Source organism: Cherax quadricarinatus, chromosome 20, assembly GCF_038502225.1.
Source record: "Cherax quadricarinatus isolate ZL_2023a chromosome 20, ASM3850222v1, whole genome shotgun sequence".
Lineage (NCBI taxonomy): Eukaryota > Metazoa > Arthropoda > Malacostraca > Decapoda > Parastacidae > Cherax > Cherax quadricarinatus.
Window position 1 is genome coordinate 44,832,337 of NC_091311.1, and position 25,000 is coordinate 44,857,336.

Below are 25,000 nucleotides of genomic sequence, written 5' to 3' on the forward strand. Positions count from 1 at the left end.
ACACACACACTCCCTCTCAACACCCACACACACACACACTCCCTCTCAACACCCCCACACACACACACACTCCCTCTCAACACCCACGCACACACACTCCCTCTCAACATCACACACACACTCCCTCTCAACACTCCCTCTCAACACACACACACACTCCCTCTCAACACCCCCACACACACACACACTCCCTCTCAACACCCACACACACACACACACACACTCCCTCTCAACACCCAGCCACACACACACTCCCTCTCAACACCCAGCCACACACACATTCCCTCTCAACACCCACACACACACACTCCCTCTCAACACCCACACACACACACAACCTCTCAACACCCACACACACACACTCCCTCTCAACACCCACACACACACACTCCCTCTCAACACCCACACACACACACTCCCTCTCAACACCCACACACACACACTCCCTCTCAACACCCACACACACACACTCCCTCTCAACACCCACACACACACACTCCCTCTCAACACCCACACACACACTCCCTCTCAACACCCACACACACACACTCCCTCTCAACACCCACACACACACACTCCCTCTCAACACCCACACACACACACTCCCTCTCAACACCCACACACACACACTCCCTCTCAACACCCTCACACACACACACCCTCTCAACACCCACACACACACTCCCTCTCAACATCCACACACACACTCCCTCTCAACACCCACACACACACACTCCCTCTCAACACCTACACACGCACTCCCTCTCAACACCCACACACACACACTCCCTCTCAACACCCACACACACACACTCCCTCTCAACACCCACACACACACTCCCTCTCAACACCCACACACACACTCCCTCTCAACACCTACACACACACACTCCCTCTCAACATCCACACACACACTCCCTCTCAACACCCACACACACACACTCCCTCTCAACACCCACACACACACACTCCCTCTCAACACCCACACACACACACTCCCTCTCAACACCCACACACACACACTCCCTCTCAACAGGAGAAGCTTAAAGCTATTAGTGAAATTGAAAGAAATTCAAAATATTTCTTTTCATATGCCAAAAACAAGGCAAATACCACATCTAGTATCGGGCCCTTACTCAGACAGGATGGGACTTACACAGACGACAACAAGGAAATGAGTGAAATATTGAAATCCCAGTACGACTCTGTGTTTAGTGAACCACTAATCGGTCTGAGGATCGACGACCCAAATGATTTCTTCATGAATGAGCCTCAAAACTCCATAAATGTATGCCAGATTTCCGACATTACCCTAACTCCGATAGATTTCGAAAAAGCCATTGACAACATGCCTATGCACTCAGCCCCGGGCCCAGACTCGTGGAACTCTGTTTTCATTAAGAACTGCAAGAAACCCCTCTCGCGTGCCCTGAGTACACTATGGAGGAGGAGCTTGGACATGGGTGAAATTCCACAGTCACTTAAAACAACGGATATAACCCCACTCCATAAAGGTGGCAGCAAAGCATTAGCTAAGAACTATAGACCAATAGCTCTGACGTCCCACATCATAAAAATCTTTGAAAGAGTGCTAAGAAGCAGGATTGCAAATCACCTGGATTCCCAAAATCTGCACAATCCAGGGCAACATGGGTTCAGGGCAGGTCGCTCCTGCCTCTCACAACTACTGGATCACTATGACATGGCCTTGGATGCACTGGAAGAAAATCAGAATGCAGATGTAATATACACAGACTTTGCAAAAGCATTTGACAAATGCGATCATGACGTAATAGCCCATAAAATACGTGCTAAAGGAATAACTGGGAAAGTGGGGAGATGGATCTTCAACTTCCTAACAAATCGAACACAAAGAGTAGTGGTCAACAGAGTTAAATCGGAGGCTGCCATAGTGAAGAGCTCTGTTCCACAAGGCACAGTACTCGCCCCCATCTTATTCCTTATCCTCATATCAGACATAAACAGAGATATACACCACATCACCGTATCATCCTTTGCGGATGATACTAGGATCTGCATGAGGCTGTCATCTGCTGAGGACGCGGTTAACCTCCAAGAAGATATAAACAAAGTTTTCCAGTGGGCAACGGTAAACAATATGATGTTCAATGAGGACAAATTCCAACTACTCCGTTATGGAAAACTGGAGGAGATAATAACTGGAACAGAGTATACTACTGACTCCGGCCATACAATAGAGCGGAAAAATAATGTAAGGGACCTGGGAGTAGTAATGTCTGAGGATCTCACTTTCAAGGATCACAACAGTGCCACGATCGCACGTGCAAAGAAAATGATAGGATGGATAATGAGAACTTTCAAAACGAGAGATGCCAAGCCCATGATGATCCTTTTCAAATCACTTGTTCTCTCTAGGCTGGAATACTGCTGTACATTAACATCTCCATTCAAAGCAGGTGAAATCGCAGATCTAGAGAGTGTACAGAGATCCTTTACTGCACGTATAAGTTCTGTCAAGCACCTTAACTACTGGGAACGCTTGGAAGCACTTGACTTGTACTCGTTGGAACGCAGGAGGGAGAGATATATCATAATCTACACATGGAAAATCTTGGAAGGAATGGTCCCAAATCTGCACACAGAAATCACTCCCTACGAAAGTAAAAGACTGGGCAGGCGATGCAAAATGCCCCCAATAAAAAGTAGGGGCGTCATTGGTACCTGGAGGTTACCTGGAGGTTATTCCGGGGATCAACGCCCCCGCGGCCCGGTCCATGACACTAAGAGAAAACACCATAAGTGTCCGGGGCCCAAAACTGTTCAACAGCCTCCCATCAAGCATTAGGGGAATTGCCAATAAACCCCTGGCTGCCTTCAAGAGAGAGCTGGAAAGATACCTAAAGTCAGTGCCGGATCAGCCGGGCTGTGGCTCGTACGTTGGACTGCGTGCGGCCAGCAGTAACAGCCTAGTTGATCAGGCCCTGATCCATCGGGAGGCCTGGTCATGGACCGGGCCGCGGGGGCGTTGATCCCCGGAATAACCTCCAGGTAACCCACACAAACACTCCCTCTCAACACCCCCACACACACACTCCTGGAGGTTACCTGGAGGTTATTCCGGGGATCAACGCCCCCGCGGCCCGGTCCATAACCAGGCCTCCCGATGGATCAGGGCCTGATCAACTAGGCTGTTACTGCTGGCCGCACGCAGTCCAACGTACGAGCCACAGCCCGGCTGATCCGCCACTGACTTTAGGTATCTGTCCAGCTCTCTCTTGAAGGCAGCCAGGGGTTTATTGGCAATTCCCCTAATGCTTGATGGGAGGCTGTTGAACAGTTTTGGGCCCCGGACACTTATGGTGTTTTCTCTTAGTGTACCAATGACGCCCCTACTTTTTATTGGGGGCATTTTGCATCGCCTGCCCAGTCTTTTACTTTCGTAGGGAGTGATTTCTGTGTGCAGATTTGGGACCATTCCTTCCAAGATTTTCCAAGTGTAGATTATGATATATCTCTCCCTCCTGCGTTCCAACGAGTACAAGTCAAGTGCTTCCAAGCGTTCCCAGTAGTTAAGGTGCTTGACAGAACTTATACGTGCAGTAAAGGATCTCTGTACACTCTCTAGATCTGCGATTTCACCTGCTTTGAATGGAGATGTTAATGTACAGCAGTATTCCAGCCTAGAGAGAACAAGTGATTTGAAAAGGATCATTATGGGCTTGGCATCTCTCGTTTTGAAAGTTCTCATTATCCATCCTATCATTTTCTTTGCACGTGCGATCGTGGCACTGTTGTGATCCTTGAAAGTGAGATCCTCAGACATTACTACTCCCAGGTCCCTTACATTATTTTTCCGCTCTATTGTATGGCCGGAGTCAGTAGTGTACTCTGTTCTAGTTATTATCTTCTCCAGTTTTCCATAACGGAGTAGTTGGAATTTGTCCTCATTGAACATCATATTGTTTACCGTTGCCCACTGGAAAACTTTGTTTATATCTTCTTGGAGGTTAACCGCGTCCTCAGCAGATGACAGCCTCATGCAGATCCTAGTATCATCCGCAAAGGATGATACGGTGCTGTGGTGTATATCTCTGTTTATGTCTGATATGAGGATAAGGAATAAGATGGGGGCGAGTACTGTGCCTTGTGGAACAGAGCTCTTCACTATGGCAGCCTCCGATTTAACTCTGTTGACCACTACTCTTTGTGTTCGATTTGTTAGGAAGTTGAAGATCCATCTCCCCACTTTCCCAGTTATTCCTTTAGCACGTATTTTATGGGCTATTACGCCATGATCGCATTTGTCAAATGCTTTTGCAAAGTCTGTGTATATTACATCTGCATTCTGATTTTCTTCCAGTGCATCCAAGGCCATGTCATAGTGATCCAGTAGTGTTGAGTCCCTCTCAACACCCACACATACACACTCCCTCTCAACACACACACACTCCCTCTCAACACCCACACACACACTCCCTCTCAACACCCACACACACTCCCTCTCAACACCCACACACACACACTCCCTCTCAACACCCACACATATTACCTCACAATTCTTCCTTCACAAAATCTCTATCCCTAACTCTTCCTGTAATCTCCGAGTCGCAAGCATCCTCTACTACCCCATAATTACCACACGACCCTGGCTAAGACCTGACTACCTGGGGATCAGGTCACGACCTCTGACCGCACTTGCACCCCCTGTGTCCCTCCCAGCACTCCAACTCACTTGCTTATCAATTAAATGCTACCCATCTTACACACTAATACAGCTGTTCCACAACACTACATATGTTATGTGGTTAGGTGGTAGAGATGTTGATGAGTGGAGTAAACTCTTGAGAAGCGTCACTGAAGCGAGAACCTTGGATAACTTTAAAAAAATATGTTCGACAAGTGAGTGTGGGTGAGAGTTAGACATGCCTAGCATGGGCCAGTAGTACTGCTATAGTGCTCCTCCGTTTTTATATTATGCAATCCGGAGAGAGCCCAAAAACGGCCAGTGGAGAAGATCGACCAGGCGAGAGTCGACTCCTATGAGAGTACATATAGGCGAATGTACGTACACGTGTGCAAACACACACACACACACACACACACACACACACACACACACACACACACACACACACACGCATGCACACACAGACACACACACACACACGCAGACACACACGCAGACACACACGCAGACACACACACGGAGACACACACACACACGGAGACACACACACACGGAGACACACACACACACGGAGACACACACACACGGAGACACACACGCAGACACACACACGCAGACACAAACATACACACAGACACACATGCCACTCTCACTATACACACACACACACACACACACGGAGACACACACGGAGACACACACGCAGACACACACGCAGACACACACACACACGGAGACACACACACGGAGACACACACACACGGAGACACACACACACGGAGACACACACACACGGAGACACAAACACACGGAGACACACGCAGACACACACACGCAGACACAAACATACACACAGACACACATGCCACTCTCACTATACACACACACACACACAGATACACACACGTACAACAGGCCTAGTGTCTAATCGACATGCGCCTAGGACAAAATGGTAACTAACAGTCACAACAGATCAACAAGTCCCCCAAACTGCATTCCTGGGCCAACCTTGACTCGACCTCCCAGGCGTCGTCACAACACGCCAGGTCTCTCCCACCCTCACCCAGGGAAGCACTCCAACACCGCCCCGAGGAAATGCCTCTTCCCTCCGTCGGCATACATACATACAAAATCATGAGAGCAAGCCTCTCCATGTCGTCTAGTGTCTCCAGGATTGTAATTTATCTCTGAATTCGACCGTATAGCCTGCAGTACAGGCGAAATGTTTCCTTAAAAGATATATAATGTTGCACACATGTCTTACGAACTGCCGGTATTGTACACCATTTATAATAAGACCATAATTTAGGGATATCTTTCTGTCATTTTCAATCTTCTGTCATACATCAGCTTAGGATTTGTGTTTCAGACTTTACTACTGTCGCTGTCATTGTCTTTTCGCTTCCTTTCTTGTAGAGTCATATTCGTAGCGCTTGTGTCTGTATAAGGACCGTGAAAGACATATGTACGTACGTACGTACACACACACACACACACACACACACGTACGTGTGTGTGTGTGTGTAGGATCTGAACCTGCACACTCCGTATCAAAGTGCACAGTAGTTTCGCACCTAGCTGTAGGAGCCTCCTGTCAGCTCCTACCCCCGTCTCTTGACTGGTGACGCAAATATCCAGCCTTGTCGTACTTACCCTTAAAATTGTGCAAGTTCTCCCACAACTACCTTGCATAATCTATTCCACTTCCTGATGAAGCCAAAATATTTCCAAACGTTTTTGTGGCTCCAACACCCGAGTCTAGGTCATCCTCACCTTTTACTGTCTGCTTCATCAAGTCCACTTGATATCCTCATCACTGCTGTTACATCTTCCCTGTTCCTGCCGTCCCGCTGGGTCTTCAGATTTAGTTCTCTTAGCCAGTGTCTACTTATGTATCTTTTTTTTTTCCTTTGTTCCAGGTGTTACACAAAGCCTTTTCCAAGAACTCATTCCAGCCGACAACGTCTTCATAAATAAACCCTGAAGTCTTTTTTTCCTTACACTGCTTCAGATCGTGTCCTTGCTCTTTTTTATATGCGTCATCTACCCAGTTTATCAGAGTTTATAAATTCGTAACTGGTTATATTTTCTTCTATTAAAAATTTAATACTTTGTCGTCACAGTCCACATTTAGTAATATATGAAATATAATATATGAAATATATTTTGTTGCTTGTTTTCCCATCTATTTTACACTGTTTCCTTAATTGTGTACATCACATGAGAACTGTCTGCTCTAATCTGGGTCATTATACATGTTCAGTATCAAAGGTTAATTAAAATTGTACGTGAATATTTCAGATTTGTGCGTGTGGGCGAATTAGGAAGGAAGCGTGCCTGTGTCCCCCTTTTTTTTTTTGAGTTTGTTAATCGTGTGTCAGCCTACAACAGTTCAATTGAAAGACCTCAGGATGCTACCCGCAACAGTCGACTAACATCCAGGTAACCATTTACTGCTAGGTGAACCAGGATGCAATAATCTAACACCCAGGTAACCACTTCTGGTAGGTGAAGAGACTTAACCAAAGTGGAGAATATGTCACTGGTACACAGTACCGACAAGTTAATGAACTAGACACATGTTCAACATCTGCATATCTTTATTTATAGACGTTTCGCCATCGAGTGATTATCAATACAATACATGGACACAAGGGGAAGACTGTAGGAGGTGTAGATGAATGGTTCAGAGAACCCACAAGTTGATAAATTAGACACATATACAACACTTGGATATCTTTATTGAGGAAACGTTTCGCCACACAGTGACTTCATCAGTCCATACAGCCTTGAGTAGATGTGGTCAGTCCATCAATCTTGAAAAGAATACAGCATATGTGCGAAGAAGTAGCTTACATACCGTAGGCAGGAGAGGTGCAGCAGTCATAGGTGGTATCACATTTGACCAATGTGGAAGTAGGTCATGCCCAAGGGTGAAGAATTTCCTGCGTATTAAGATCCCAAGATGTTGCTCTGTCAGACAGGAATGTAGATGAATGGTATATAAGCTACTTCTTCGCACATGTGCTGTATTCTTTTTAAGACTGGTGGACTGACTACAACGACTCAAGGCTGAAGGATTGATTACCTCAAACTACGCCTGTTAGACATCATCATCATGGAATCTTGGCACAACAGACATCTCCGCAACTAACAAGATAACCTCTGACCCAGCTCCAGGGCATGACCTACTTCCACTGTTGGTCCCACCTACCAGTGACAAGGCCTTTATCAGCTACACCTTATCTGACTCCCGTACACACATTTGCGAATTGCTCCAGTCACGCTGTTGTGCCTTTTATTCCTTCTGACTCCAGTGTATAGTGGCCATCTTGCTGCTTCAGAGTCAACAAGACTACGATGATCAACATTTGCTCCAAATCTGAGGGACTGACTACCTCCTGTTCTACAGTCTTTTATGTCCCTGCATTGTACTGATAAAGTCCAGAATGGAGAAACGTCTACAAATAAAGATATCTAAATGTTGCACACATGTCTAATTCATCAAAACCGAAAACCACCAGAGCTGTAAGTGTTCGTGAGGCAATTGTACAACGACACCTTACCACCAGTCAGCGACTCAAACCTATACAAGTGGGGTGCCAGCTCTGTACCAAGCAGAGCTAGTACAGAGCTGATGCCGGCTCTGTACCAGCACCAGAGAGCTGGAGAGAGCACTGCGGGTTGCGTGCTTCTACCGTCCCAGTCAACCCTGTGTTTATCAACACTGTGATGTTGGGTTGGCCTTGTCAGGTCTCGTCTTCTGGACGTTGCCAAATTCCTCTTTCCTTCTGAGCCAAGACGTCAACAACCTCAACTCAACTGTATTGGTTTACCTCAAGTCTACATTACTCTGGAGAGAAATGGCGTATAGCTGACACTTGAGTTACAATACACACAGTTATAAAATATAATTTTTATAATGACGAAGTTAGTCTCAATATAATGTTCTGTTCTTTAAATACGCTTTAAATTCTTCCAGTTCATTTTTTTTCAAGGTCAAAAATTATATTCAAAACTTTTCCTTTTGTCAGTCGTGTGTGCGTGCGTGTGTGTGCGTGTGTGCGTGTGCGTGTGCGTGTGTGCGTGTGTGCGTGTGTGTGTGTGTACAAACTTCATGTTTGGCATCCATCTCGCGAAGAAATTCTGCTGAAGAGAGACTCCCGAAAAATAAAACGAAGCCAACACAAGCTCTATGCTCACGCCCACACAACACCCTCGCACAACACTCCCACATATTCACGTTCCCGCACACAATATCTTTCACACGCTCCCCCCCCCCCCGTCAAAACCCCCTACATAAATCAGTGAGTATACCCCCTCCTCACAGAAACACCCCAAACTCGACCCCTGGAACCACATACATACGTACATGTATATGGTTCCAGAGGTACGTAAGTACGTACGCACACACGCACGCACACACACACACACAAAAAAACAAGAATCTTCCAACTCTGGGTTTATTGGCCCTGTCAGAGTATCAATTCCGTATCAGTAACATGAAACAAGTTGTCTTACCCTGAGGACAGACTCCCTCCCAACACGCACCTGTAAAACACAAAGAAACATTATAGCACCTTCCACTTACCATAAAATACGAACAGCACAGTTTAATATATTTTTATACATGATAAATATGTAGATAAATGGTCTGATAACCGACAAGTTGATATTTTAGACACATGTGCAACACTTGGGTATCTTTACTGAGGAAACGTTTCGCCACACAGTTGCTTCATCAGTCCTAAACAAAGAAAAATGGTGACGATCAGAAGGAGTTTGAGGTAATCAGTCTCTCTGCCTGGAGTCGATGTAATCAGTTCATCAGTCTTTTCAAGAGTACAGTGGTCTTTAAGACTACGGTTCTCTTCACCAACTACAAGGCTGAGGGACTGATTACCTCGTCTATTCTATATAGTTCTACAGTCTTCCCACTGTGTCCTGGAATTTGTATTGGTAAAGCCACTGGATGGCGAAACGTCTACAAATAAAGATACCCAGATGTCGTGATTCTTATTTTTTTTTAAAAATTAAAGGATGCGACATCAAATCTTACTAATGAGAAGACGTAACATTATCTTAAAAGTAAAAATCAGACATTAAATATTCGTAATGAAGAAGTGACGAATTTTTCTAATGTAACGACGTGACATGAAATACCCCCCCCCCCCAAAAAAAAAAAAAAGTGACAGTCGTAGCACCACCTTTCCTTCCGGGAAGGGCAGCAGAAACAGCAGGAAGTCAGTCGACTTTTCGACTGTCAGCAGATACATGGCTTACTCAGTATACTGTTACACTAACTGCTGCGTAAGATAACATTTGTACAGGTAGCAGGTGTTCGTGATGCACCAGTGGTGGGTGCAAGGAGCACTGGCTCGCCATGGGACATCCAGAGCGCAACACTGAATACGGCACAGCACGGAACAAGGAACGGGATGGAATACGGCACAGCACGGAACAAGGAACGGGATGGAATACGGCACAGCAAGGAACAAGGAACGGGATGGAATACGGCACAGCAAGGAACAAGGAACGGGATGGAATACGGCACAGCAAGGAACAAGGAACGGGATGGAATACGGCACAGCAAGAAACAGGGCACAGCACGGAGCAAAGTGCTGCAGGACGCACAGAATGGGACAACCGCCAAATACAGCACAAGAAAAATAAGAAGAACAATGACTACTGATTACAAGGAATTTCACTCACAGGTAAATTTATTGGAAAAGTTTGGACTTGTATAGAGTGACCAAGATAAGGAGCGCTAAGTAGATAAGGAGCGCTAAGTTATCAGTGGCAGTCATCAATCCCTCAGAGAACACACACTAGGAATGCTAGGAAACCTTTGATATACCTTTGATGAGTTCCGATAGTTTTGATACTCCCGGAGCCCGGGAGTAGGGGAGTAGTGGGGCTGGTGACAAAAATCAAAGTCTAGAACAGAACAGTCGGCTACAGAAGAGGCGGCTACGAAGGTCTGGGAAATTTCCTGGAATAACTTCACTGAAACAGTGAAATGGAAGGGCAGGGAGGCCTAAGAAAAATTTCCGACAGACACAAGGAAACAGAAATAAGTCGATAATCAGTAATAAGATATAGATAGATAGATAGATAGATAGATAGATAGATAGATAGAGAGAGAGAGAGGTGGGGGAGGGATTGTGAGTGCACATTTTCAAAATGATTCTAGAATAAACACAAAACAGAAGAGAGATGACAAGGACGGCCGCCAGGGAGAGTTCATCAGGTTACTAGGATGGCAAGTACTGCACTCACGACCTTAATAAGTGGCAGGTCGTGCAACTGAGTGAATAAGAAGGGAAACTGGAGACGAAGCACAGACTGGAAAAAAGAAAAACTACATATAACGACGAAAGAAAAAAATCGGGAACAAATATCACACTGAACAAATCACCGGAGGAATTCATCAACAATATGAATTCGGCAGCTAGTACGAGGCTAATCTTTGTATAACTTTCAGAAATATTAATAGTTTTTAGCGCTGTATGCAATTTTTGTCATGTTTATTAAAAAAAAAATGATGTGGAGCCTCCATCCGATCAAGGACATTCAGAATGAAAAATTGCAAAGTTCTGCCATCAGACTAGTCCCAGTCTGAGATGGGGGGGAGGGGGTGAAATATGAAAACAAGGTCAAGTAACTGAAGTTTACGATCCTGAAGAACAGAGGACTAGGGAAGACAGGATTACGACAAAGAAGATACTGGGAAGAATTATTACAGCAAGAACCAGGAATAAGGCAACATGGAGGTTAATACTGAAGCGTCGTCAAAGGAATGATAGGAATTCCTTTTCAGCCACAGAGAACTAAGCAAGTGGAATGAACTGGACATAAACGCTGACTCCGCAAACATTTAAGATTTCGGTTATGACAAGGCTCAAGAGAAGTGAAACTTAAAGCGGAACTTAAAGAGACGAGGCAAAGAGCAAAGACACTGAGCCCCCCCCCCCCCCTCCACAAACAAATCAGTACTAAGAACCAGACCCGTTCGCATTAATAGAAACTACAAGGTACCTAAATTTTTCGGCATGCAATAGAGGCGGCAGAAGCTAGAGAAATACACGAGTGAAAATGAGTATGTGATGAGCAAGATTTGCCTAGCACGAGTCAGAAGACATGCAACGCACCTCTGTATACACTATTATGGCGTATCTCTTAGCGAAGTGTGCACCTGAGGTTGGAAGAGGTTGATGGCTTTTCTAGAGATGACGTCGAAGGTAGCGGGAGGCAATAGAAGCAGACTTCCTGTGTGTTTACCACTGGGCGCTCGGCTCGCCCGCCGCTCTTTTGTCTTGCCGCTTCGGTAATGTTTACACCGTCCAAGAGAGAACCTCGCAGGATACTTAGCAAACATTTTTCTCTTTCTTTTACCTTTTCTTTAACACTGATTCTGACATTTTACGATTAACTAATTATAAATAATGCGATATTAATTTAATACTTAGTCTTTCGAGAAGCAGTTTGCCAATTTTCTCAAAACAGTTCCTGCCCAGAGCCAGGATGTGCTTCGTACGTTGAATTACGTGTCACCAGCAGCAAGAGCCTGGGTGATCAGGCCTTGATCCACCGGAAGGCCTGGTGTGAGACCGGGCCCCGGGGGGCGCTGACCCCTGGCAACGTCCTTCAGGAAACATGTTCTTTATTTATAAAAAGTGCAAAATACCACTGGCACGAGCGCTCTATATTCTTTGGCAATAGATGAAATCCCAGAGGCCTTGAACAATTAAGCTCAGACATAACACAGCTGCATACAGGAGGCAGCAGAACGTTGGCAGAAAAAAATACCAGTAGCTTTAACATCACAAATCGTAAAGTCTTGGACAGAATAATGAAGCGCGAAACTGCGTAACATCTAACCAACATGAATTTACGGCGGGAAGATCATACCTACTAGAACTACTAAACCATTTATGACAAGGAAGCAGTGGAGGACTACCAAAATGCTGATGTGTTCTACAAGGATTTCACAAAGTTTATTTGATAAATGCAGCCACGGGATGAGTGCATATAAAATGTAGGCAATATGTATAATGGGAAAATGAGGCAAATGGACATTCAACTTTCTGATAAATCGAACACAAAGGGTAATAATTAACAAGAAAAAAATCAGCATCAGTAAAAAAGTTCAGTACCCCCCCAAGGCACAGTCCTGGCTCCTTCACTGATCATACGCATGACAGATACTAAATAAACAAAAAAAAAAAAACACTTGCCACAGTTTAATATCTGGGGATGATACCAAAATAAACATGAAAACCATCACGGTAAAATACACGGAAAAAAAAAATGAAGATAAAAGCAAAATCTTCCAGTAGGCAGCAGAGAATATCACGACAGTCAATGGTGACAAGTTCCTACTACTTAAATATAGAAAGAATGAATTCGAAAGGTGTACTGTATACAAAATCCAAGAGGATCAACAATTAGAACGAAAGGATCATGAGAAAGACCTGGGTGCAACGGCGTCAGCTGATCTAACTTTTAAAGAAAGCAAGAAGGCAAATGTCGTGAAAGCCAGGAGCATGATGAAGTGAATAATGAGAACTTTCAAAACAAGGGAAATAATGCTAATGGTGACACTATTCAAATCACTTGTGATCTCTCGCTTAGTGTTCAGTGTTGACAGCTCCATTGAGGAGAGATATCAGAGATGGTACGGATACAGAGATCATTTAATCCTCACATACAGCCAGGAAAACACTTAAATCCCTTGGTAAGCCTCAACGTTCTGAATATGTACTCTAGGGAGTGGATGAGACATACACGATAATATATACACGGAAAATACTTAAGGGCCTAGTTCCAAACACACAGTACCACCATAAGTGTCCGGGGCCCAAAACTGTTCAACAGCCTCCCATCAAGCATTAGGGGAATTGCCAATAAACCCCTGGCTGCCTTCAAGAGAGAGCTGGACAGATACCTAAAGTCAGTGCCGGATCAGCCGGGCTGTGGCTCGTACGTCGGACTGCGTGCGGCCAGCAGTAACAGCCTAATTGATCAGGCCCTGATCCATCGGGAGGCCTGGTCATGGACCGGGCCGCGGGGGCGTTGATCCCCGGAATAACCTCCAGGTAACCAGGTAACCATAACAACAAAGCGGAATAAGAGATATGCAGTGTAATAAATATATGGGGAAACGCGAGCACAATAAGAGAATATTGTATCAACATCTGTGATCCCAGGTTATTCAATATTCTATCATAATATATCAGAAGCACTGCCGGAACATGTTTAGAATTCTTCAAAAGGAAACGGAACATATCTGTCAAATGCCAGATTAACCAGGCTATGATGGATGTGTGGGCCAGCCAGCCGCCAACAGCAGCAGCCTGATTAACTAGGCAAAACACCAATCAATCCTGGTCTAGGACTGCGGAAAGAGGAAAACTCTCGAACCCGGTCAAAGGCAGTAATCGCGGGGTTCCGCTACCAGGAAGGATATCCAGTTAACTAGCGATCGCCTAATACCTAAAGTATCTGAGAGTTATCAGACTATTGAATATAGCACCCTAGGGTAAGAGCCCACGGAAAATAGGCTCTGTTAGCTTAGTCTATTAAATAACCCTATGGGGTCAAATAACCCTATAGATGTCTCGATAAAAAATATCTACGTCATCCATGTTCATTCTCCATTCTGGTTCGCACACTACCGTTTTCTTTGGTACAGTCCAGCGTGCATACATCCAGAAAAAACGAAGGATTGGCCAGCCGTTACCTGCCGCAGGGCTCTGGAGAGTGACGGAGGTGGAGTCAATGCCTGAGGTACCAGCTTCAGTCAGGCTAAAGGCTGGTATTTCCTCACTGTTGGACAAGACTCAACAAAGCTTCAAACCAAGAGTACTTTCTCACCAGGGCTGCCTTAGCATCGTTGTCCCTGGCTCAGCAGAGTACAGTCACCTCTGGGGAGGGGTAGAGCAGGACTCGCCACCTTCTAGACAGGACTCGTCTGGTTCTAGGGCTCAAGGAACTTAGTGAAGGTTGCCAAATCATTACTTAATTTTAGACTACCGATTCTCTCCTTCACACGCGATGGTGTTTGACGCCCGCTCCTCCCAGCCTCACGTTGCTACACAGCCAGTTACAAACATGATGGAATGGCGTACAAGGAAGTACTTGATCCCCGTCATCGTAAGTGACGGCCAGAAGTAGCGTCATCAGGGATGCTCACCCTGGCCTATGACCCCACAAGGAGCAGCACTACTGTACTGGAATCACTAATGAGCTCTCGGCTCACGACTGAAAGGCCTTTGGTTCAATTCTCCTACCTCTGTTTACTTTCTAGTAAACAGGCACCTGGGTGTCAGCTTTTGAGGGTCGATTCATGAGGCGTGGAGACAGGTCGTCAGTTTCGAATTATAAGCCCATTAGTTTAACCTCCACTGTGGGTAAAATTAACGGAATCAATAATTTCAGAAGAGATTCCAAGCCACACTGAAAGATATAAATCGATCAATTAGTCTCAGCAAGGTTTTACAAAGAGGCATTCTTGCCTTACGAATTTTCTTTTTTTTTTTTTCACAAAGGTACTTGTGACAGTGGATCATGATAACGAACACCATATTGTGTACATGGACTTCAATAACACATCTTCAATAACACTATACATAAAACGACCATTCCACGGGTGGAGTTTGAACCCGCGGTCGGAAAGTCTCAAAACTCTCTGATCGCGGGTTCAAACCCCACCCGTGGTATGGTTTGTTTGTAATCGTGTCTTTACGATTTCTTGAGTCATAAAACGACATAGACGAGGGAATAAATAGCGATGTGTGCAAGTTTGCTGATGATACTAAAATAGGCCGTCAGGTTAATTCTGATGAGGATACTAGAACGCTACTGGAAGATCTGGATAGGTTGATCCAGTGATCAAAGAAGTGATAGACGTAATTCAATGCTGACAAATGCTGAGTACTAATCCAGAGGAAAAAAAATAACCACAGTATTTATAAACTAAATAATGCAGATCATAATCAGAATGAATGCGAAGAAAAGTTTGGATTAACAGGAATCTAAATTACAATCACGGGGAAGCGCTAAACCCGCAGGATTATACATCCCCTGTGGGGTGGGGGGAATTAGAAGGTATTCAGGCTTAATTCAGGGAACTGGAGCACATATTCAATTCCCTAGATCAAGAGCCCCTCACCAGCATCAAGGAAACTCCCTTGAGGGGTGCAGGAATCTAAAGCCAACAGTAAGTGCTCACAATAAAGCTAACGCAATTCTTTGCTTCATATCAAAAGGTATAAATAACAGAAGTCCTCAGGTTATACTTCAACTTATATATCAGGTCAAGATCACACACCACCACTCGAGTATAACACACAAGCTGGTACCAGACTTGTGAAGCTCGCTCAGCGTTGGAAGCAGAAGACAATCCACAAGAGTGACTGCGACTAGTCTCAGACATTCATCTTCATTCCTCAGCCAGTTTCTTCCACCAGGCTGAGGTCCATTAAGATGATGACATCTGCGACGTTACACGAGTGACGCTACAAGAGAAGTTTTACGTAGCGTTGGTAACAGCAGCGTATTCGGCGATGTCTTCGGAGGTTCAGCAGCGTATTTAGCGATGTCTTCGGAGGTTCAGCAGCGTATTTAGCGATGTCTTCGGAGGTTCAGCAGCGTATTTAGCGATGTCTTCGGAGGTTCAGCAGCATATTTAGCGATGTCTTCGGAGGTTCAGCAGCGTATTTAGCGATGTCTTCGGAGGTTCAGCAGCGTATTTAGCGATGTCTTCGGAGGTTCAGCAGCGTATTTAGCGATGTCTTCGGAGGTTCAGCAGCGTATTTAGCGATGTCTTCGGAGGTTCAGCAGCGTATTTAGCGATGTCTTCGGAGGTTCAGCAGCATATTTAGCGATGTCTTCGGAGGTTCAGCAGCGCATTTAGCGATGTCTTCGGAGGTTCAGCAGCGTATTTAGCGATGTCTTCGGAGGTTCAGCAGCGTATTTAGCGATGTCTTCGGAGGTTCAGCAGCGTATTTAGCGATGTCTTCGGAGGTTCAGCAGCGTATTTAGCGATGTCTTCGGAGGTTCAGCAGCGTATTTAGCGATGTCTTCGGAGGTTCAGCAGCATATTTAGCGATGTCTTCGGAGGTTCAGCAGCGTATTTAGCGATGTCTTCGGAGGTTCAGCAGCGTATTTAGCGATGTCTTCGGAGGTTCAGCAGCGTATTTAGCGATGTCTTCGGAGGTTCAGCAGCGTATTTAGCGATGTCTTCGGAGGTTCAGCAGCGTATTTAGCGATGTCTTCGGAGGTTCAGCAGCGTATTTAGCGATGTCTTCGGAGGTTCAGCAGCGTATTTAGCGATGTCTTCGGAGGTTCAGCAGCGTATTTAGCGATGTCTTCGGAGGTTCAGCAGCGTATTTAGCGATGTCTTCGGAGGTTCAGCAGCGTATTTAGCGATGTCTTCGGAGGTTCAGCAGCGTATTTAGCGATGTCTTCGGAGGTTCAGCAGCGTATTTAGCGATGTCTTCGGAGGTTCAGCAGCGTATTTAGCGATGTCTTCGGAGGTTCAGCAGCGTATTTAGCGATGTCTTCGGAGGTTCAGCAGCGTATTTAGCGATGTCTTCGGAGGTTCAGCAGCGTATTTAGCGATGTCTTCGGAGGTTCAGCAGCGTATTTAGCGATGTCTTCGGAAGTTCAGCAGCGTATTTAGCGATGTCTTCGGAGGTTCAGCAGCGCATTTAGCGATGTCTTCGGAGGTTCAGCAGCGCATTTAGCGATGTCTTCGGAGGTTCAGCAGCGTATTTAGCGATGTCTTCGGAGGTTCAGCAGCGTATTTAGCGATGTCTTCGGAGGTTCAGCAGCGTATTTAGCGATGTCTTCGGAGGTTCAGCAGCGTATTTAGCGATGTCTTCGGAGGTTCAGCAGCATATTTAGCGATGTCTTCGGAGGTTCAGCAGCGTATTTAGCGATGTCTTCGGAGGTTCAGCAGCGTATTTAGCGATGTCTTCGGAGGTTCAGCAGCGTATTTAGCGATGTCTTCGGAGGTTCAGCAGCGTATTTAGCGATGTCTTCGGAGGTTTAAGAGTATCAGCATCAACCAACTTCGAAATCACGAAAAAAAAATATTGAAATACATTTTTTTAACACACTGGTCGTTTTTCACCAGAGTGCCATAAATAAGGAAAACACATCTATCATCACTCATTCCACTGTGGTCTTTTCGTAAGAGCGCTGACAACACCATGTAACTCGACAGATCACAACATTCCCAATTTCCCGCTAATCTTTCAAGGATACATTAAATAAAAGTGGCTTAAGAAATGCCGGGAATGCTGTAAATATCACTATATTTGAAATAATGTTAACAGAGGGTAACATACCACAATATGAATAATATAATACCATTGGAAAATCAACAGTTAACAGTTATTCCATAAATTCTGATGTCGAGAATCTGGTTTAGGCGGCGAATACTTTATATCACGGGGTTGAAAGTTTATCGACTACATGATGATCATTAAAGGTGAGTATACATACACAACCCCCACAGAGGAGACAAACTTATGACGACGTTTCTGTGTGACTAGTTAATTGTACAAGTCAGACCGAAACGTCGTGCTAAGTTTCAGTCTCCTATGTGCCGGATATTTGTGTATTGTTCTAGTCACGGTATTGTGCCTTTTTATTCTCTGAAGGTGTATATAACCTGCTTACCCCTTAAAACAGGAGATCAAACTCTGGGCATATACATACACAGAGATCTCACGATGTATATATATGGGGATAGCGCTACGACGCTTGTGTATTTCTTGAAAGAATAACGTTAAAGACGAAAGTTACAGATTCTGTATTTATATAAGAATATGGCAATAAGCTCTTAGTTTCCTAGTAACGAAAGAAACGAAGCATAAAACACTTGGTCAGTTAAGAATATGAAGCTTGACTAAATGGAGAGAGTCTGAGGAACACCAGAAGTCAGCCTCTGACAGGAGTCAGCCAGGCGTGAGGCTACACTAGCTGTCAGCTCTTCATATTCTGTTCACGTCTGATATTATGTATAACAGTGTATGTGCTGATATACCGTGAATGTGACGTTATTTGTTATATGAGAAGAGGACCCGCTCTTAGAAACACTCGGAAATTTACGTAGTTTGAGAAATGTAAAGATGTATTGAAGGAAATGAAAGACTTAATTAAGGTTTTCACATATAAAGCTTATCAAGTCTGTCTCAGAATGACGGTATTCACTGTATCGCAAATTATAATCACGTTGTGGTAAACCTGAAAGATAATACAGAGTCTGGAGAATGATAGCCAGAGCCAATTCCCTGGATCAACATCCCTTTATCAGCATCAGACAATCACCAAAAATATCTGTATCGAGGTGTTTCCTGACGCGGGTCTTGGTCATATGATGACCGCTGGAGCTTTTGGTCATCTGACCGAGGCCTTCCGCTGGCTTATCCCTCCATCCCTTTAAAAATTATGGTTATAACTATTTCATTCGTTATCTGAAGAAGTGTAATACTGATAACTAGGAGGGAGGACACGTGTTAACCTTTAAAATGTATTAACTATAAGATCGAATATTGTTAACGCAGGTTAAATATCGTTAACAATGAGGGTTAACGCCAGTGTCCCTCAAGATAAATCACGTTGTTACTGTTTATATCTACTTTACTACTAAATACACTTATAAACCTGTATAATACTAGTGAGACCAAGTGGTGGCGCATGCTTACCACCACTACCACCACCATCACTACCACCACCATCACTTCCATCACTACCACCACCACCACCATCACTACCACTCACTACCATCACTACCACCATCACTACCACTCACTACCACCACCACCCTCACTACTGTCAGCATAGTTGCTGATCCCTACGATACTACCACTCACTACCACCACCATCACTACCACCACCACCACCACTCACTACCACCAACACCATCACTACCACCACCATCACTACCACCACCACTCACTACCACCAACACCATCACTACCACCACCACCACTCACTACCACCATCACTACCACTCACTACCACCATCACTACCACTCACTACCATCACTACCACTCACTACCACCACCATCACTACCACTCACTACCACCACCATCACTACCACCACCACCACCATCACTACCACTCACTACCACCACCACTTCCACTCACTACCACCACCATCACTACCACTCACTACCACCACCATCACTACCACTCACTACCACCATCACTACCACTCACTACCACCATCACTACCACTCACTACCACCATCACTACCACTCACTACCACCACCATCACTACCACTCACTACCACCACAATCACTACCACTCACTACCACCACCATCACTACCACCACCATCACTGCCACCACCACCACCATCACTACCACCACCACTCACTACCACCACCATCACTGCCACCACCACCACCATCACTACCACTACCACCACCATCACTACCACTCACTACCACCACCATCACTACCACCACCATCACTACCACCACCACCATCACTACCACTCACTACCACCACCATCATTACCACTCACTACCACCACCACCACCATCACTACCACTCACTACCACCACCACCATCATCACGTCTCAGAAACCGCTGCTTTCCAAACTTCTCCCATGCTAATTATTTACTCACATGGACAACAGCACAACGCAGTTCATCAACACAGCACAACGCAGCTCATCAACACACAGCACAACGCAGTTCAACACACAGAACAACGCAGCCCATCAACACACAGCACAACGCTTCTCAATACACACTGCCTCACGCCGCTAATTATTAAAGACTGTCTTAACAACACTAATTGCCAATTAAGCTGCAAACTAACCTCGACTTTACCTTGTCAACTTTTTTTTCTTGTTTAGCTCCCTTCACCAACTCCACCTTGTCTGAGATAAAGCAGACCTCGAGGGTCACCTTGCAGACTGAATGCCGGGCGACTCACTCAGAAAGAACTCGCAAAGAAGGATGTCATTTTTTTTCACATTTCAAGTAATCCGTGGGCTTTTGTAAGTCTTCAAGTGGCAGTGATAATGTTATAGGACATGTGAAGTTTCACTTGGCTTAGCTTCGTTTGTGGAAACACGCACAACGAGCTGAAACTGACAGAGAGAGAGAGAGATACACAAATAACCCGCACATAAAAGAGAGAGAGAGAGAGAGAGAGAGAGAGAGAGAGAGAGAGAGAGAGAGAGAGAGAGAGAGAGAGAGAGAGAGAGAGAGAGTTGAGCAGATGAGATACAGTCATAACATACTCAGAGGATCGGATATAATACCTCTGATGGATTTGGGGAGGGGTACCTGTACCCCCCTGGGAGAGGGGTTCCTATACCCCCTGGGGGTACGAAAAAGCAAAGGTGTACGAGCTAAACACTTTCACGCAAGGAAGAGGAATGATTACGATCAATGCTAGAGAAAAGTTGTCGGTCGACCTTCGCCCAGAAACTTTCGATTCGGATAAATCGAATTTAGAAGGAAAATTTCAATAATTTACCTTCACTGGACGAGGCTGCTGCTGGCGAGGGAGAAGTGTCCACTATGACTCAAGAAATCGTAATGACACGATTGCAAACAAACCATACCCCCGGCCGGGATTGAACCCGCGGTCATGTAAAAACTTGCATTTGTGGTCACAGTGGTGCCTGTGCTAGCCTTCCTATGGTGTAGAAATATACCTAGTTGGATGAATCTTATTGTGGCTAGCTGGTCTAGTGGCTAACGCGACGGTCTGGAGTTTTGAGAGACTTTGACCGCGGGTTCAATCCCGGCCGGGGGTATGGTTTGAAGTGTCCACTATGACTGGCGTGAAACATTAGCAGGATACTGTCGCAAGTGAGAGTTGTGTGTGGCTCAGGGATGGATACGGAACTCCTTAATTTTTCATTTGGATTTCATGAATGACAGTGATACAATGAAAGATGATCTTGCTGAACTGAAAGCTGATGAAGGGATCCCAATGAAAATAGAACGAGTGTAAAAACAATCTGGTGTGTACAGCTCGAAACGCAGAAAAACCGTTGGAAGTTCTCGTTCCATTTGCCACCACCTGTTGTCTGACAACTTTTTCAACACTTCTGCACATAAAATCAAAGACTAGAACCTGACTCAATGTGACAACATACGTGTGGCTATTTGAGAGAAAAAAAAAAAACTTTTTCAACATCACTAATGAACGTCAACAACAAAAGAAGGCAAATGTATTTTTTCTGTTTAAGTGAACGTATACATTTTTTTTATTTATAGAGTCATTGATCTAATTAATCTTTTTGTCAGTTTTTTATGTAAAAATAACGGAGTTTTTCAAAAGAAATGAGTTTTAAGTTACGTTTAACAAGGTATGCGAATAAAAAAGGAACTGACCAAGTACGGTCGTTTAAAAAGGCTAAGAATCATTGCCATAGAGGAAATATAAGAACATGTGGAGATATGAACATGGATGACTTCATTTACAACAGTTTTATCGAAGACGTTTCGATAAAACCAATGAAAATAATAAAGGTCCAGTTTACGTTGGGTTGGTTTACCTCAGAAAATTTTCGAGTTTGTGACAAGAGGACGAGAAGAGATAGAAGATAAACGACCAAGTATCAAACAGCCAAGCCAGACACTCCTAAGTCATCGTGAAGATCAGTAGCGTAACCCCCAACCTTCACCTCAACACAACGTCCCTTGCTTCCCACTCAGCGTTTACGAAGCTCCAGCCAGCTCCAACAGCAGCAGCAACAGCAGAAGCTTCTCCTGCTTAACAGCTTTACTGCAGTTAGACATGAATCTGTATCCTGCAATTACCATGAGTAATGGCTTCCGTTGTTTTTATCCATTAACTGCTGGTGCACACCCCAAGTTCTGGACACCTGCACATGCCCCTAAGACCTGGACAAATGCACTTGATGACGCTAGGACTCGAAGGCTTGCACAGGTCCAGAGGTTTCGTACTTTTGTCTATGTTGAGGATTACTATATTAATAATATACAACAAAAGCCCCGGAAAGGCGATGATTCCTGAGAACTCTACACGGATAGGTCAACAGATAGCCCCCGGCAGCCTGGGACTTCCCTGGAAGATAATATGAAGCAAGTCCGGGCGAGAAGTAGTGGGGAGGTGGGTCAGGGTGTGGCATTTACCTAACGCTTTGAATTCAATTCAATTCAATTCAAAGTTTATTCTCTATAAGGATTACAATGCTGAGTTTACAGAATTTGGTTATTGTGTGGTTTACATGTAGTAAAATAATGATTACAGAGTGTACCACTAGAACACCTAGCATGGCTAGGCATTTCGGGAAGACTTAGTTTAATTCTTAATTTTAAAATATTACAAATTATGAGGTACACAAATAACCCACACAGAACAGAGAGGGTTATGACGACGTTTCGGTCCGTCTTCGACCATTTACACACAGTGAGACTTTGTAAATGGTCCAAGATGGACCGAAACGTCATTAGCTTCTGTGTGCGGGCTATTTGTGTCTTGTTCCAGTCACGGTATTGTGCCTTTTTTATTCTTTAATAATCGCGTAGTTTAAAGAGACTGGGGGTTGATGAGTCAACCTACACATCAACATATACTAACGCCAGCTCCACCCAAAGCATATTAAAAACACGAAAATATATAGACTAATTAATCTTCCGAGTTTGTCTCCATGTGTGTTATTATCGAGCACTCAAGTGTTCAATACACTTTAGTTATCCAGTATAATACTTATATATAAAAATTGGTCATAAACCGGTAACAAAAAATCAGCCTTCGCGGAGATCAATAGTAAAGTTTTTTTTTAACAACTAACTATGGGTACCCGGGTACAGTCTATATATGATCAGCCGGGCTGTGGGGTTTGCCTCAGACTCCGTGCTGTTTACACCAACAGACTGACGATGCTGCACAGGACGATCAAGACACAGTCAGAAAGCTGTCCAGTGTTACCCTGGTGTGTTTTATCTAGTCAAGCAATGGAGTACCCTGCCAGGCAGCTATTAACACGTCCACTAACCCTGGCATCCCTCAACCACCATGAACTAGCATGTAACATACACCAGTATCACTGAACAGCATCATTACCAGTTCAATAATTAGTCCACTACTATGTGCGCCTTCCGTTGCTCCTCTCAAACTGCCATCACCTGGATTATAAGAGTCTCCGCTTCTTTTCTCTTTCTTAGCTATTAAGACCTCCAGTCATTCCGACCCTTCCAGCCCACTTACAGACCATAACATACTACTACAAATCACTTTACAATTCCAGGCAATTCCCCAACCGTGAGAGCCCACTTTTCGACCACTGCAAAAACTTTCGTGTCCTGCCTTAATTTACTAGTTTTCATCCTGCCCAGTTGATGTGGCTTGTCTACAACGCCACCTCAGCATCACCTCATACTATCACCACCACAACTATTACTACCACCACCACTACTACTCGTGAGCAGTTATTCCCCTGCCCTTACCTGCAAAGTATAATTATAGGCTCCACCTTATATAAATTATACCTTCACCATGCTCGGACTTTACCCTCCCCATCATATTCAACACACAACAGCTGCTGCAAATTAGCTGTGATATGTGTGGGAGTAGCTGAAGGGGCTAAAAGGCTGTGAGGTAACAGTCTGTCTTATTACAAAACAAGGTGGTGGCGGAATTCCCCCATGACGATGGGTGGTAGTTCCCCCTAACAAAGGGAGACGCTAGAAGTCCATTGGAAAGGGAGGTAGAGGCGCTCCCTAACAAAAGGAGTGGATGGTGGTGCTGATTTAAGGTGGATGTATCCAGATTGGCTCACCTCAAGGCAATGTCAGCAACTTGAGTCAATACAAGGATGTAGCTTGCGACAAGTGTCTGATCAGCTGGGGGTTGTGATGGCTACGCGAGCCACAAACACAAACAGCCTGGCTAATAAGGCTGTCAACAGGGAAGTCTGGCCTCAGGCTGGACTGCGACGGTACAACAGCTATGTCACAGATATGCAACTCGAACTACAGAAACAAAATAGAAAAGATGAAAAACACACACTAGACAACACTGAAGTAGCAACTAGCTGGGGAGTTTTGCTTCAGTATAAGTGAAACATACACATGATAATGATGGAATTGGTTTATAGAAGCCGATACGTTAACGAATTAGGCACTTCTGTGAACCTTTATTGTGGAAACGTTTCACCGAGTTTCTCAGTCCGGTACAAAGATGAATGGTGGAAGATGAGAAGGAGTTTGAGGTAATCAATCCCTTAGCCTGGAGTAGAAAGTACTTGAGGGCCTAGACCCAAATCTGCTCACTGTCGTAACATACCTGAGTGAGAGATATGGGAGGATGTGTAGAAC

At 44.8% G+C, this 25,000-nt stretch overlaps 1 protein-coding gene across 8 annotated transcripts in view; it reads right to left on the bottom strand.

The window, feature by feature from the left end:
* The window catches only part of sdt (stardust), a 660,846-nt gene that overhangs the window by 135,897 nt on the left and 499,949 nt on the right, over positions 1 to 25,000 (bottom strand). For 7 of the 8 annotated variants that reach the window (XM_070087045.1, XM_070087047.1, XM_070087049.1 and 4 more), the window contains one exon: positions 9,191 to 9,220. The exons of the other annotated variant lie outside the window; for it this stretch is intronic. In XM_070087045.1, the coding sequence (XP_069943146.1) occupies positions 9,191 to 9,220 (30 nt within the window). The remainder of the gene's footprint in view (positions 1 to 9,190; positions 9,221 to 25,000) is intronic. 8 annotated transcript variants of the gene reach the window in all.